The 17,713-nt window shown below is 37.2% G+C and overlaps 1 protein-coding gene across 1 annotated transcript; it reads right to left on the bottom strand.

Moving 5' to 3' along the window:
- Nucleotides 1-2,047: 2,047 nt before the first annotated feature.
- LOC131231246 (uncharacterized) lies at nucleotides 2,048-2,618 on the bottom strand. The gene is made up of 2 exons (XM_058227379.1): nucleotides 2,400-2,618; nucleotides 2,048-2,315 (listed from the first exon to the last, which is right to left on the bottom strand). The coding sequence occupies exons 1-2, from the start codon at nucleotides 2,545-2,547 to the stop codon at nucleotides 2,164-2,166; spliced, it is 300 nt and encodes a 99-aa protein (XP_058083362.1). The 5' UTR covers nucleotides 2,548-2,618; the 3' UTR covers nucleotides 2,048-2,163.
- Between the last annotated feature and the right edge of the window lie 15,095 nt (nucleotides 2,619-17,713).

The following is a 17,713-nucleotide window of genomic DNA, read 5'->3' as shown; positions in this document are numbered from 1 at the left end:
TTCTTCTTGTCTTCTACCCTTGCTTTTAAAACAAGTAAAAGGCCCTCCCCCCCTCTTAAAAGTCGTCATTTCTGTGGGGGTGTGTTGTTCAAGAACCAAACTTCTTTGGTCAACAGAATTCAATTCCACCTTTTCCAATGTGCTTCTACACCCAAGAAAGGTAAAACTATTAAAGAACTCTTGTATGATTTTTTTAAAGGAAACACAAGAATCTTTTTACATTATCATGATACCTATACTGAATACAATTCCCGGTTGCCAATATCATGACACACAGTGCTTTTCTCCATGCATATTGTTTGGAAATGGATGATTGATGAGTTTTTAATTTCTTAATTCATAATTTTCATATTTCTTTGGTATTTTAATACAATCATAAAATATCTTTGATTTATGATAGGACTACGATCCCATACAAATCAAGCCCTATTACAATTTGTGATATGATAACGATTTTGATGATATCGATCGTTGTTGTCCTTGTCATCATACGATCATCCCAGCTATTTGGTGTCATCTTTACAAATCCTGCTTCGCCAAAAAAAAAAAAACCACCTATCTAAATCCCTATTTTGGTAAGTGAAAAGCTTTCATATCCCTCCTCATGACCTTTATCCAAGTCCTTTTAGGTTATCACTTGTCCTCCTACTAGGCCCTTCAACCCTAACTCAAAAGTTCCTTTCCTTACAAGGGCTGTCTTTGGTTTCTTAGCATGGCCAAATCATCTCAATCGATTCTCCATCATTGAATCTCTAATTAGGACTACTCCTAGGTTGCTCATTTTTCTAATTTATACCTTAGAAAGTTTGCATTCTCCCAAAGATGGACTTAAGAACCAATCTACATAATGGATGAAGATGCCGATGTTTCTTAGCACATGGCCGAACCATTTCAATCAACTTCCTGATTGGGACTACTCATAGGTTGTTCATCTTCTAATTTTTAGCTTGGAGAATTTGCATTCTCCCAGATATGGAATTACAAACATACCATAAGAGTCGTCTGAGATCCCATCCAATGCTTCGTAGCCACTGGCCTGTGCCTCATCTAGAAATGATCTTAGCTATGAGCATAGATAGGACAATTTCCCGAGCACAACTTGCAGCTGGTTGCCCGCAGCATGCTTTCATCTTGAAGTCCCTGAATGTTGCCAGTTAGTTTAACTGAACATTGACATCCCCAAATGGCCGCCATAACAATTTGACTCATAGTTAAAGCAGGTGACTTGAAACTAGAGACCGCTTTCCCAAGCATCATATTTGTGGACATCTATTGGAAGGCCAAAAATAAAATAAAAATCCAATGGTCTCATTCAGTAAACAAGAATCCAAGAAGGAGATCGTAGGATTATCCAAACAAGCTGATTTTTAAAATCATGACCTATCAACAGTGCATTCCCCATTAAGACGGTTTAACTTTGAGATAATGCATGTTATATTTATAATTTCTAAGATGGTCGTGTATCAAGCCTCATTCCTAGCTAGCACGTACATAATCCTATTTAAATCTATCCTCATGCCCAAAGACCTCAACCATTTCATCTCCTTCACATCTCTCCTCTCTTCTTTATTTAAATGAACCAAAGTTGCACATACCTTAGGATATTGCTTGGAAGAAATGGATGGACACCACTAGTCATGGGTATTTCATCATTTCAAAAAGAAACAAAAATGGTTTATCATGTAGGTGGTAAAATACAGATAGACATGGCATAACAAAATGTAGGTGCTGAAATCTAACCCCACATGTTTTGGGTGGTTCTGTCTAATTAAGCCAAAAAAAAAAAAAAAAAAAAAGTGTTGCCATTTCTAAAAATCCCAAAAAGGGTCCGTTCTTTGAATGGATGGGACCATCTGATGAGGGCGATATTGATACCATCCTATCATGTGCAATCCAACGGTCCCCTGTGATGATAGGTGGGCCCACTATGGTCCACCACAATAAGGTCCAAAGAATTCACACCAAACCCACTTCTCACAAAACCAAACAGCAACAAACACTAAAGAAGGAAGGGGTGGGCATCAGCATTCCTCCAATCATACAAAACTAGCACCAGTTCCTCACATCTCTATCTATCGAAGATGAAGAAAACAAGAAACAACAACAGAACATACAAAAGAGAGCGAAAGGGGAAGATAGAAAGAAAGAACCTGATCAGAACCGTCAATCAAGCTTCACATGAAGAAAGCGAAGGATACGACGGTTGGTAGCGGATTGGGGCTTGGAGTAGGTGGAATCATCAGGGAGTCCAGAGTCAGACTCGTCGTGGAACCATCCGACCGATCTCTGAGCATCGAGAACGAACTGCGAAAGCCCTAAAAAAGGAAGTCGAATAGGATTTTAGAAGAAGTAAATGAGAGATTTCAGAGAGAGCGACAGAGAGATATAGAGAGAAAGACCTTGTTTGACAGATTGCCTCTTCTCTCGGATCTCGTGAATGGTAGCAGAGAGCTTCCAGTAGAGAGGGCGACCGACGTAGAAGGCGACGAAGAGGAGGAAAAGTGCCAATGCAATGCGTAGAGAAACCCTAGTTCTTTCAGAAGCCATTTCTTCTTCTTTCTTTCTTTCTGTGTCGGCAAATGGCGGTGAGATGCAAGAAGGCGATATAACTGGAAACCCAGCACCAGTCACTCACCGGCCCCACCTCCTCAATTTGGAACCGACTTAGCTGGATGGGACCCTCGTCATTGGGCCCAACTCGATGTATCTGATCTGCTTCATATCTACACCGTCTATCCGTTTTTCCAGATCATTTTAGTTCATGAGCCAAAAAAGGTGAAGCAGATACAAATCTCTGGTGGACCACATTGCAAGAAACAGTGGTTATTAAACGGCCACCATTGAAAGTTCTTAAGGTCCACCGTTAATGTTTATTTGCCATCCATCCTGTTGATAAGGTTATATAGACCATGATGAAGGTAAAATACAAATATCAGCTTGATCTATAACTTTTGTAGCCCACAAAATTTTTAATGGTCAATGACCATGTTTTTGTGGTGTGGTCCACTGAGATTTGGATGTGCTGCATTTTTGAGCCATGCCTGAAATGAGCTGGTGTTTAGATAAACTGTATATCTACACAACGCATACGTCAAGGTGGGCCATGGTCAAGGTTCCATCCAGGAACCATAATGTCACTACCAAAGTCATTTTAGGACGCTGATTGCCTACCGACGCTGCCAGTAATTAGCTGGCTGGTTGAATCCTACCCCTGCCCAGGTGCTTAAATAGATGGGTGGGTCGTTTTCACTTTCTAGCGGCTAATATTGGATGGCTTACAAAACTAATTAATGAGGGAATTCACGACACCATTGCAGGCTGAGCTCAACTCATGAATAATAATAATAATAAACCCTCATTTTGTGAGGCTCTCTCAGTCTGGCAGAAAAACGCACTACTATTTCAGTGATGCTCAATCTCCCTTCCTTCCTATCTGATCTCCCCTTCCCTTCCTACCTCTCTGGGAGAAACGCTGCATTGGAATATTTGTTTTACTCCACGGTAAATTTTAAGAGATAATATACAAGGTTTTTAAGATTTATGGAATGTAAAGGTTTATGAATTTTAAAATTTTAAGGTTTAAGGATTTGAAGGTAGTGGGAGAGGCTAGATATATTTTTTTATGAATATATTTGCCTTATTCCAACCACTTCTTTTCAAGTGCATTTTTTTTTTCTCTTCAAATAAATGAAACTCAGTGGATTTCTTTCCTTAAATTCAAATGATAAATCCATCACCTTAATGTTCAAATGTACTCTTTTAATGAAAGTATAATTTTTTTCCTTTAGTATGTTTATCCACTAGTGGCATGTGAAAATGAAAGGTCGGCATCATCCATTAAAAGTACATCCGTTCATTAGGCTTAAGACCATCCAATAGTTGTAATTACTTCTATATAGTGGAGTTTATATTGAGTATCAATCCATGCACCATCCCTCCAAATTAGCTTTGTCACTTGAACATATATGAAAGTTATCAACCGGCAAGTTTATTTGAATTTTCCAAGGCGGGCACCCTAGATGGTCCAAAACATTCACCTAAGCCATAAAGTAGAAACCTCAATCACTTGAATTTGTTTGCATTTCATATATGTAATTGAAATTAAACTTTTTAAATTATTGCATTGTGGGAAATAAGAATATACATTGAAATTAAACTACCTAAACTATCATTATAAAAAAAAATCGGTCATTCTTGAAACTTTGATATTAATTTAGGTGGAAAAGCCATCCAGTGTGCCCACCATAAAAAATACAAATAAACTCATTGTTGATATCTTTTATATATGCTCAGGCCACAAAGCTAGAATTGATTTGGAGGGATATAGCATGGATTGATACTTAGTATCATATCCACTATACAGAAATAACAACTATTGGATGGTCCTAAGTACATGCAAAGGTCGGGTATAGATAGTGTTCGAATGTTTGATATTATCTTTATCTCCAGCTTAGCGGAGATAACCATGGTAGTATCGGAAATTTCAGGTATTAGCAATGTATTGCTAAGTATCGCCAAGTATCGCCAACGTATCAATATCGCTAATGTAATCGATTTTCAACTATGTAAATTCTAGGTGTCCCTTGTATTGCCAATGCATCAATATTGCCAATGTAATTCCAATATTTTCAACTATGTAAATTTTAGGTAATGCTTGTATCGACGATATTTCAATAATATTATCAACGTATTGATATCATCAAAATTTTGTTTATTAGAAAAAAAAATTATTTTAATTTTTTTTCATGGGCACATAGTTGTATGTAGTGTTCAATTTGTCATTGATAATATTGATAATATCTCGATATTATCGATATCGCAACATAAGCGATATTAAGACCACAATCTTTCATTTCATTTCTAATTGTTGATAATTTCTTGATGAAATATCATGTGTTGTTGATATTTTGCAATATCGATGGATGTTTGGATGACATGTTGGATGGTTAAATAGGCCGGATGGAATGGTTAGATTGATTTCTTACAACAACACATGCTTTTAAGGCCTCATTAAATGGAAACTTATTATGTTCGCATTTTTTTTAGCATTTTTTTTCTAAATATGTAAATATGTACATTTAGCATCTCTTGAAGTTTCGTTAAAATTTCCACCGTTTTTCTCATGTTTCCCCACATTTCCGGTTATCAACGATACTATCGGTGATGTCGATATTGTTTCTGTATCCCTAGCCAGCAAAACTTGTAGCAATACTGATACTTCGAACACTACATATAAACATGTTAAAGGAAAAAACTATACTTTCATTGATAAAGCACAGTTGAGCATTAAGGTGATGGATTTACCATTTGAATTTAAGGGAAGAAATCACAGTGTCACTAAGTTTCATTTATTTTAAGAGATGGAAAATATGCACTTGAAAAGTAGTTCGGGTAAGACAAACATACACAAAAAAATATAACTAGTCTATTCCAACACCTTCAAATCCCTCAACCTCGAAATTTTAAAATATCTAAACCCCCAGATTTCACAAATCCTAAACATTTTTATTTCAAAATTTTTATCTATTACCTCTTAAGATTTGTTGTTAAGTGAAACAAATGATTTGATGCGGCATTTCCCCAGGATGATTCGGTGTTGCGTTTCTCCGAGAGAGGTAGAGAGAAGTAGGGAGGGAAGGTGAGAAAGATCTAAGAGGGATGAAGCGATATTGAGCACTACAAAAACGATAATGCTTTCTTTTCACCGGACAAAGAGTGAGGGTTTTTTTTAATTATTATTATTATCGAGGTCGAGTTCTACCAGACCTGATGGCTGCAACAGTGTAACGCCCTGAAAATCGGGTGTCGAGTAAAAGTCCAATTCCCGAGTTCCAACGCATCACTTATGCAACATATTTAATGATGATTAAATGTTATCTGTATTAGTGCATAAAACATGAATAAGATTAAGCCAGAGCAGCAAAACATAATTCATGGACAGTTGTAATACGCAAGCGGAAGACTTACTCAAATACATATAGCGTTATAATACAGTATAGGTCCCCAAAGTATGTATGCATTGCCAAGTCAATAATTACATGTATTGTTTCCAAATACAAAACGTAAAAAATGTGATAGTCGACTACAAGTATAACGCTGAAGCCCCGTCGATCCAGATGGCCTAAGCGAAACCACCGGAGAATTGCATATATGAGAACTCATCCTGATCGTCATAGTAATCGGGCTCCGCCTCCTGAGTCGCATCGTCATCTGCAACTAAGACAGGGTCTGGTTGGTGTTTAAAACATCGTCTCGTAACGTGGGAGTGAGTGATCAACTCAGTGGAACCATAGAGCAAAGGTTAACATGTTATCAATTCAGTCAAGCAGTAATGATAAAGCAGACATATCAGACATTCCTAGATACTCTTATTAATGCAAGGATGAAATGTAAGCATGATGCATGCCCTCGTCTACACTCCCTCGTGCGACACCATCTTACGATCGCGGCATGCTTTCTTCCCTCTGTGCTCTTCAACTCGGGGCACATGCAGTGCGATGGAATGAGCGTGATTACCAAGTTATTATTAGTCCCTTTCATACAGCAGGATTGAAAATCTAAGGTACCTCCCTTATATCAATTTCTAAACAATGATCCATTCTAGGGTCGTCAGTCCTAGCAATTCTCATACAATATTGCCGTTTCTAGGTCGCTGCAAAGAGCTCGTCACCTTATCAGTGCAGGCCTAGTGTATTTTTGTTGCTACATAAGGGCTCGTCGCCTCTACGCAGTCTTAGCGTACGCTCGAGGTCACTACAAAGGGCTCGTCACCTTATCAGTGTAGGCCGACAACTCAAATAAAGTGTCACATGCCATCGTATTCGGCTCACGAGTCTGGGTTACTCACTAGTCACTACAGGGAGGCTCGTCACCCCAGCGTAGGCCGACAGCTCGACCACGGTGTCCCATATCATGCCCGGCTCATGAGTCTTAGCGGATCGAGGTACCAGGGTTAACGGAGTTTTCACTGGTGAGTTTGGTACCTTAGGTTCGAGTAGTAGTGTCCATACATGGTGAACATACATCGGGTCAATCGGGTTACTTGACGAGCTCGACTAGTACGAGCGCACGTTGAGTTAATCGACATAAAGTGCGTAAGCACTCCGTGTGGCCTAACCACTGCCAACATCCTAAGTACGGCTCGGATTCATCAATCACGTCCTATGTGGCGAGACAACCTCTACCACCAAATCAGAACCTGTTACCGATTGTCTGGACAATTTCATAGTCTCAAACACATTCAATTATAACAGATAATCATACAAGCTAATCAGAATAGTAATGGATCAACAATTCCAATCATACAAGCATGTGAGCATTTGATGGATTTCAACTTAAACATGAATTCACACATAGGCAGTGTCTAAGTAAAACAGACAAAGAGTATAAGTTACATGGAGGAAATCATACACATCGTTAAGGTAGTTGAGAATTTCTTCTCAATACCCATATAAAGTACAATTTATTACACACTTGTTCATTCAGACATTTCTACAAACACTTAAATTACATATTCCAACATACATGACGTATGTTGGTGATAACACGTATTAGGAAAAATCCTTACACTAGGGAGTTGTCGCATATATAACAAGCATATATCCACAACAGATAATCATGTTAGGCACATTTCCAAATTCCATACATATTCGAATATCACAACATATACATAGAATACACTATATGTCATATAGTTTATATATACTTGTAAAACGAAACAGACGACGCATTTCGCATGTAAAATAGCACCCACGTCAGTTATAAATCATTAACCGACATTGAAAACTTTGAAAACCATAACCTATACGTTTATAGTCTGCACCTTTCGCCAGTAAACTCGTAACGAACTCAGTTTTAAAGCTAAGTCTTTGTCTACGGCAGATTGACAACCTATAGCATAAATTCGGTTAACTATTCCATAACTTACACTATCAAAAACCTTAAAACAGATTAGGGTTAGGTTTTCTTACCTAAGAATGGGATTGGTGTCGCCCGTATAGCGACACAGGAGTGGTGGCTAAGCACGTGGAGTGTCAGGGAAAGATCCCAACATCTATCTCTCTCACTCTCCCTCTCTCTCTCTTCCTCACTTTCTTCTTCTCTTTTCTCTCTTCTTTCCCTTAGGGTTTGCAAAATTCGTATGACATATAAGAGGGAGTGTTTAAGGTCCTTATATAGGCCCAGGTTTGATGGGAATGGCCCCAAGGCCAAGGTATACTTAGGTTATATCCAAATACGGACTGTTCCGGTCCAACGCAGCACTTCTGGTGGCCCCTCTTCCACGTGCGGTCGGACTTAAGCTCCTTGACTATGGATCTAGGTTAGGCTGAGTATTAGTTCTGATCGGGTTTACAGATCAGCCGTGGCGGACCAGTTTCAGTTCAACGGTCATGGTCACTCGATCAGGGCCACAAGTATATCGACATGTGTGGGACATTTCTCCTAATCCGAGGGTGTATTTGGGTCAGATTCTGATGGTTTGAATCCTTATATTTAGCCCGCAAGCGACACGACTCAGATTACTTAAATTCGGATTTTTTTTATTTCCAAATATTTTCACGTTTCTCACACACTTTGCTCCGGGCTCAAGTTGTGCATTTCTAGACACAATCAAGACTTGATTTTCGAGGGGGTTGTCAAGTCCAATGATGCGGTCATAACTGTATAGTTTCGGGGTAATCGGACTTTCGACGTGCGGTCTAGGTCCGATACGGAATTTCGGTGTGCTCCCGAGAGCAACCGGGTTTAAGGATAGATTCTAGATTTCAGGGTAATGTAGCATCAATGATTCTGCAAGTTTTGGGTCTTGCAAATCATATTTAAAGTGATTAGTGCTAATTTCATAAGCACTCTAGTTTAGCACTTGCTAACATTAACCTAAATTTTTAAAGGTTTTGATCCTGGGTAATTTCTGCCAGGGGGGGGGGGGGGGTACTCGGTCTTTGTACGAAATTTTTTCTAAGACGTTACAAACAGTGACATGAACTCTCATTATTAATTAGTTTTATTAAGAGGTAAAATGTAATAACTCAAATTTTTTCACAAGCAACGAGTGCATAAGTTCATGCACTTTTATATATAAATATATGTGCATGAACAATGATTGTACCATTCAAAAAGCTACCCGTAATCATATTAGTGATCCAACTGTTCAACATTCCATGACTGGGAAGGTGCCTTATAATAAATTTAAGAAAAACGTTATCGGTAGACCAAATTCTACAGTTTTAACTTCACGTGGCTAGGACATTGGAGCCGTCTCATTTTTTGGCCCACGTACTAATAGGACCTGCTGATCTGGATGGATGGTTAGAATATCCCATGAACATCAAGTGGAGCCCATAGACCTTGTGTGTGTGTGTGTGTGCGCTTGCGCGCACGTAAAGAAAATCATTTGTTGGAGCTGATTGTTGGAGCTGAAGAAGATCCATATCAAAGATCAGGGGAGTTGAAGAGAAGCCGCATCAAGATTGTGTGAGCCTCCGGTAGGAGTGTACATAAATCCTTGTGTAAGATCATAATGATTTATTGTGAACCTATAAAAACAAACCATTGAAAAAGTTAATTGTGAACCTATAGAAAATAATTGAGATAGTAAATCTAAAAAACTCAAGTTTGAATTCGTCATCTGGTAGTAAAGTAGGGAATTTAGTCGAGCCACTATATATCCTTGTATTTCCAATTGTGATATTTGTTTGCACCCCTATTTATGCTTGTGATTTGATTTATATATTTCATATGGATACATGATTAGATTGTATGCTAAGTGCTAAATGCATTGAACACACTAGATATATCTATCTCACCCTATAGACTGAGCTTGGACCTAATTCACTGTGAATTAATTTGTATTAATTGGTGGATAATTTTAAACGGTCCTATTCACCCCCTATTAAGACTTAGCCATAATTCTAAACTCTATAAGCTTCCGTGCAATTTCAAATGAAGCCATAATGGTTATGGGCAAGGTAAATGAAGGCATCTATGGAGCACACCAGGCAGGTCAAAAGATGCGGTGGTTGATTCGAAGGTATGGTTATTACTAGCCTATTACATAAAAGGATTACATGAAATATGCAAAAGGATGTCAGGCATATCAGAGACATGGTTTGTTACAACATGTCTCAGTATCAAAGCTCTATCCAATTGTGAAACCATTGCATTTTCTAGGTTAGGCCATCGACATCATAGGACAGATATATCTGCCCTCCTCGAATCAATAAGGTTTCATCATTGTGGTAATTGATTATTTCACCAAATGGGCGGAGGCGCAACTGATGAAAGGAGATGAGTAGGTAAAAATTATTGATTTTATTAAAGAACATTTCATCCACTGATTCCACACCCCAAGATAACTATTGTAGATAAAGGAACAACTTTCTCAAGAGCACAAATCTAAGCTTTTACAGTGGCGTACAAGTTCAAGTTTGTATATTCCATATCATATTATGCTTAGGCCAATGGACATGTCAAGTTAAATAACAAAATCCTAAGAATATCATCAAATGCATGGCAGTGAATAATTCACGATTGTAGCATACAATGTTGTCCGAAGTATTGTGGGTTTATCTCACTTCACAGAGAACCAGTACACGGATGACACCTTTCACACTAACATATAGACATGATGTTGTATTGTCCATGGAAGTTACATTTCCTCCCTAAAGGAAGCATATCAGCACAAGCGAACTCTAGAAGAACTCACCGAGTCCATGCTTATGGCGTTAGAAGAGCTAGACATTGTTTAATTACAAGCCCTATATAAATTGAAGGTTCATAAACTCAAAGTCGTTATAGCATAAAACAGGAAGGTAAAAGGGAAAAGCTTTGCTGAAGGAGAAATAGTGTCAAAAACTAAGCTACCAATTGGAGTGAATGACAAAAAATATGGTAAATGGTCTCCAACATAGGAAGGACCGCTGAAGATTAAGAAAGTCATACATGGAGGAGCATATTTGTTATAAGACATGAACAACTGAGAGTAGAAATCCTATTAATGGTCGATATTTGAAAAAGTATTATCCTACACTATGTGAGTCTATATTAAACTAAAGAAAAGATGACCACCGATAAGACTCAGCCAAAATGAAGAATGAAGTAATAAGGAAAATATCAGCTGGCACAAAGATTTGGTACGAGATATTATTTAAATATTTTTGGCCGATCCAATTTGTAAGTTTTGTCCTCGTCTGATTAATAAAATAATAGCCAAGTTTCAAGCTTAGGTTGTCGCCTATTGAGAGCATCATTTTCAGCTTTATAAATGAAACACTAGGTTTCACATCCACAATAAAAGCTAACAATCATGCTAGGAGAATTCTAAAACTCGCATTAACTTGCACGATGATTGAACGCGAACCCTGTGATGTCACGTATTGAGAGTCAGAACGGCTATCGAATACTTAAATGTCAAGCCTCCTATCACATTTCTCGATATGAAGGGATGTGGGGGCATTGTTTACACTCATTTTCGAGGCCCTGACATAGACCAATGGAAATTCGCCACGTGTTAACATTACAGACTTAGTATTCACAAAAACCATACTTGCACTCAGGAGTATTTTCAATTGATCTTCCTTTTAGTGATACGTATTCCGTTATTAATGTAGAGGCACAAACCCTTACACATGCCTTTAAGGGAGCGAACCGTCATACACTATGTGGCCACAATTAAATGAGCCAATTAATGCGGCAACGTGCCTGGAACATCTATAAAAGATCCATCAAGGTAAGAATCCTAACATGGATCTACCTATGATATACTCGATAAGGCTGTCTCTCATAGTTCTGTTAAAAAGGAAGATCTTCCCGGAGATGTTTGGAGAATTCCCAAAGGCTTTGAAGACCCCGAATATCTGAAGATGAAATCCATATTCAAGCAAATCTTGTTGTAGTTAGTGAAAAGGCCAAGCTATATGTCAGAGAGGGGGGGGGGGGGGGGGGGTGAAAAGGACAATGCTAAATTTAAGCTTTAACAGCGGAATAAAAGAATATGATAGCCAAATAAAAGAAATCAATTCACAATGCAGAAATGAAAAGCAGCCTCAATAATCAAGTATTGAAAGATTGATATAAATGTTGTTCTAAGGACAACCTTACACCATAAAAACCAAGGGTTTATGGCAAGACAACTTTATTTCTAGAAAGTTCTTTGTATCAAAAACTCAAACTGAAGAGGAATAAATAAATAGCAAGGAATATAAATATTAAACTATTACAACATTCCCCATAATGCTTGAAATGTAAATATTACAACATTCACATCCACACATACATCCCACAAACTTTGAATGATAAAAGATAGAAAATAAATCACACATCCACAAAAGACAAAGAGTTATAGTGGTTCGCCTGTGTGTTCACTAACTGTTAAATAACAGCCACACAGCTTGCTACTCCACTCCTAATATCCTCACTCAGTAGATATCAGTGTTCACTATAAAAATAGGTTTCTCAGGTTCACCTAAAACCTTCATAATTGTGTTTTTCAAATGGACTTACACAATTCAAAAAACCTCACTTCTGAGTTTTTTGGCTCTCCTCAGATAACCAACAGATTGAGATTTTCTGGCTTAATCTCAAATAAAATCAAAAGAATGAAATTTACAATAAAGTAGAATACCTGAATTTCTCCTTTTGTTGTAGCCCGGAAGAACTAAATCGAAGTAGAAGTTCGAATATAAGTTCATTGTACAATACTCACTTAAGAAATGGTTCTAAGTTCTAGATTGATTTTAAATTAAACCAGTTGAGCTAGCTATATTTGATTTTGATTCCAAGAAGAATGAATATCATAATTCCTCTTTTCAATTCAGATTGGAATATAGAAACAAAATCAAATCAATAAAGCTAACAAAAGATAATATTAAATATGCACAAATTAGCTTAAAATGAACACAAACTTATCTCATAGTGATGCTTTGATTTTACTTGAATTGAGTTATCAAACTCTGAAATTCATCGTCTATTTATAGTTACAGAAACTCGTCTACGACTGGTCCTGAGGACAGTATGACTGGTCGTAGAAGAAACGGATTTTTGAAATTTTGACCGCGATGAGATCAGACCGTTCCACGACTGGTCGTAGGGTGTCCACGACTGGTCGTGAGAAACCAGGAATGGTTGCTGGAGTTTGAGTCATAGAACCAGGACTGGTCGTAGGACAAGTCGTGTATTGTTCACACGACCAATCGAGAAGACTCCAGGACTGGTCGTAGCTCAACCAAAAAATTTTGAAAAATTGCAACAACTCAGGATTGGTCTTAAAATTTCTTGGACTGGTCGAGCCAGTGCTAGGACTAGTCGAACAGGATTCAGGACTAGTCTTAGAACAGTCCAAATATATATAAAAAGATTCAATTTGAATTATGTATACAAAATTACCTACCCTAAGGTCAATCTAAGGTCATTCATACCTTAAATGTGAAGAATGGACATTGAATCTTCATAAGATAGTTGACCTTTGAAAATTGTAAAACTTAGAATCTCTATACTTGATATAGCATTGAACTTGAGATCTTTTAGAGCTTGAATTACACTTCATTTCGAGTTGTACACGAACTTGAGTCTTTGAATAAGATCACTTCTTTCGCTGTAGCTTGTACTTGCATTTCTTGAAATGGTTTGAAGTAAATCTTCGTTATTGACTTGAAGCAATGTGTTTAGAAAGGTGATGCAATGTATTGATCATATATACCAATGTGCTACACAAGACATAGATTATACAAGACATATATTGATGTTTTGGCACCACAAAATTTGACAACCAAAGGAGCATAAAACCATAGCACTTACAATCTCCCCCTTTGTCAAATTTGTGACAAAACATACTCAACAAAAATCTTACCAATACACATTCAGAGAATCATGTATGCACTAGTTATAAGAGAAAACTAGCTACAACCTGGTTAAAGAATCATGCACCAGTTATCATTAACTAGCACATAACATTATGAACTAGGCACAACATATGCAAAACATCTCCTCACATACTCCCCCTGAGTAGCACACACATATATCCAAAAAAAATTATATGCTACCCACAATATCCATGCCATAAGCAATCAATCAATCCAAATATTTCTCCCCCTTTTTGGCACAATATGACAAAGGAAGAAGAAGAAAAAATGGAAAAGGATAAGAAACAGGAGTAATAAAGGATTAACTAGACAAGATATAAGCAAATTAACGTGCACATACCATTAACTAGTTTAAACAAAAGTCAGTAAACCAAATAAAGTGCACAAACCAACACAAGTAGACTTAAAGTTATTACAAACCAAAGAGTAAAGCACTTAATCAGATCCTGAAAAAGGCGCATGAATGGTAGGATCAAGTTGATGAAGTCCTTTGTTTAAGCGCCTAAGATACTTGCGATATATTTAAATCGTAAATCATGGGCAACATTCATATTCTCTACCTTCTCTGCTAGAGCACGAAGACGAGCATCAAAATCAGATGGCTCATAGTCAGGATCATTAGCAGAATCAGAATCAATTTCATCAAAAATATCATCCATATTTATATCATCAGGAGGAAGATCACCAGCTTCTTCTTCATTCCCTATTTCAACTCCACCACTACCTACATCCACTTGGCCAGAAATCAATTCCAATTTTATCTTGTTAATATTCGAATTGTTAAAAATAAGATGATAGATAGGAGCCTCTCCAACAGGCATATCAACTAACATGTGAGTAGCTAAAACAGTCATAAGATAGGCAAATGGAATATCACTATGACCTGGATGGAGACAAAACTGAATGATAGAATGACATATCAAAGAAGGAAGACAAACTTCAGTACCAGAGATGACAGAGTGCAAAAACCGAACCATAAAGGATGTAAGCTCTGTTTTATTACCAGGACATGGATACAGATTTGAAATAAAGATTCTGTGGAGAACCCTATATCTGGGTAACAAGTACTTTGAGGGGATCGCATTCCCTTTATGAGTCCATTGCACATTCATATTACATAGATCTCTAGTGAGCATGCGTTTTTCTAATTCTGAGGGTTTCTCAGCTAGAGTATGAATAAGAATACCCTTGTCATTAACAAGTATGTCCATTAGCCCTGAAATCAGATGGCGATCAATTTCAAATGGACCTTTTCTAGCATCAATTTTAAACATTAAATTCTCAGTCGAAAAATCAGAGATACACGCAAACATGGATTGAGCAATAGATTGGTATGCAGGCTCACCCCAATGTAAGATGTTAGCACATCCTACAGCTTGAAGAAGTGGGAGAATACCAAAAGGAGCAATGTGTTCAAGATCGACAGATCGCTCAATAATAACATTGCGCAAACGCAAATCCCACACATATGAGGGATCATCTTCGGGTAACTGAAGGTGGCGGCGTGCTATTGTCAATGATACCTAATGTCAATGTGCTTGGTACATGAATGCTGGATTGAATTTTTTAAAATATTTATAGCACTGGAATTATCACAATATAATATCATTGATTCCTGTGCAATTCCATAATTGCTTAACATATGTTTCATCCAAACAAGCTGAGTACATGCATTTCCTGCTGCAATGTATTCAGCCTCAGCAGTTGAGAGCGATATAGAACTTTGCTTCTTACTAAACCAAGAAACCAAACAATTTCCAATATAGAAACAACCACCACTAGTTGATTTCCTGTCATCAATATTACCAGCCCAATCAGTATCTGAGTACCCAGCCAATTGAACACTAGTATCATATGGATACCAGAGACCCAATTTAGCAGTACTTGCAACATATCGCATAATCCTCTTAACAGCTGTTAAATGTGACTCTTTAAGATCAAATTGATATCTAGCGCAAATACCAACACTTAAAGTAACATCAGGTCTACTTGCAGTTAAATAAAGTAAACTGCCAATCATACTATGATATAATTTAGGATCCACATTTTTACTTGTAAAGTCCTTTGAGAGTCTTAAAGTTGTACTCATAGGAGTATCAAAATTCTTACCGTTCTAAAATTTAAACTTTTAATTAAGTTCAGAGCATATTTGGTTTGAGAAATAAAAATGCCATCAGATTGTTGTTTCACTTGCAATCCTAGGAAATAATTCAATTCCCCAACCATGCTCATTTCAAACTTAGATTTCATTAAATCTAAAAACTCAATAGTCATGCTAGAATAGGTAGATTTATAAATAATATCATCAACGTAGATCTGCACTATTAAGATGTGATCATTAAGTTTCTTAGCAAAGAGAGTCTTATCTACACTTCCCATTTGAAAATCATGACTTAGTAAAAACTTAGTCAATTTCTCGTACCATGCTCTAAGAGCCTGTTTTAAGCCGTAGAAAGCCTTTTTAAGACGATAGACATGATCAGTGTTCTTAGGGTCTTCAAAACCCATTGGTTTTTCAACATATACTTCTTCATGTAGATCACCATTTAAGAAGGCACTCTTCACATCCATTTGATAAATTTTAAATTTTCTAAAGCAAGAAATAGATATAAATAGTCTGATTGACTCAAGACGAGCTACTGGGGGAAAGGTTTCATCATAATCAATACCCTCAATTTGAGTGTACCCTTGTACAACTAGTCTAGCCTTGTTGCAAATTATATTACCAAGTTCATTAGACTTATTTTTGAAAATCCACTTTGTTCCGATAATATGTTTATCTTTAGGTTTAGGAACAAGATACCAAACATCATTTCTCACAAATTAGTTAAGCTCTTTTGCATTGCAACAATCCAGTTTTCGTCAGTAAGAGCTTCTTTTACGTTTGCCGGCTCAATCTAGGATGTAAAACATATGTAATTATATATATCTTCTAGTTGTCTACGAGTGCGTACACCAGTGAGAGGGTTTCCAAGAATCTGAGTGGTTGGATGATCTTTAACAGTCCTCAGTTCAGAGTCAGTGTGATTTGATGAAGTATCTGGTTTGTCAATTAAAAGAACTTCATCATTATCTGAACTTGGGGTAGGTGTATTCAAGTGATCGTCTATGACCACATTAATGGACTCTTGGATCACACCGGTCCTCTTGTTCAGTACTCGATATACACGACTGTTTAATGAATACCCTAAAAAGATACCTTCATCACTTTTAGTGTCGAACTTACCTAGATTTTCACGGTCACATAAAATATAGCACTTGTTGCCAAAAACTTGAAAGTATTTAATAGTAGGCTTCTTATCGAACCACATTTCATAAGCCGTCTTATTATTAGACTTACAAGTATATACTCGGTTGATTATATAGCAAGTAGTATTCAAGGCTTCAGCCCAAAGATATTTAGGGAGCTTCATACTATTCAACATTACATTAGCCATTTCTTGAAGCACTCTATTTTTTCTTTCAACAATTCTATTTTGTTGTGGTATTTTGGGTGCCGAGAATTCATGCGATATTCCCTAATCGCTACAGAATTTCTCAAAACTGTTATTCTCAAATTCAGATCCATGATTACTACGAATCTTACAAAATTGAGAACATTTTTCCGTTTGAATCCGTTTGAGAACTCTTTTTACTTCATCAAGGGTTTCTAATTTATCCCTTAAGAAAGCTACCCAAGTGAATCTGGTAACATTATCCACAATTACCAAAATGTATTTTTTGCTACCTCGACTCTCCATCCTGGTAGGTCCTATAAGATCCATATGGAGAAGCTCAAGTGGTCTTGATGTGGCGTTGGAGTTCACCTTCTTATGAGAGATCCTTAATTGCTTGCCAATCTGGCATTCACCACA

Source organism: Magnolia sinica, chromosome 17 (assembly GCF_029962835.1).
Source record: "Magnolia sinica isolate HGM2019 chromosome 17, MsV1, whole genome shotgun sequence".
Taxonomy (NCBI): Eukaryota; Viridiplantae; Streptophyta; class Magnoliopsida; order Magnoliales; family Magnoliaceae; genus Magnolia; species Magnolia sinica.
This window is presented reverse-complemented; position numbering and strand designations above follow the sequence as displayed.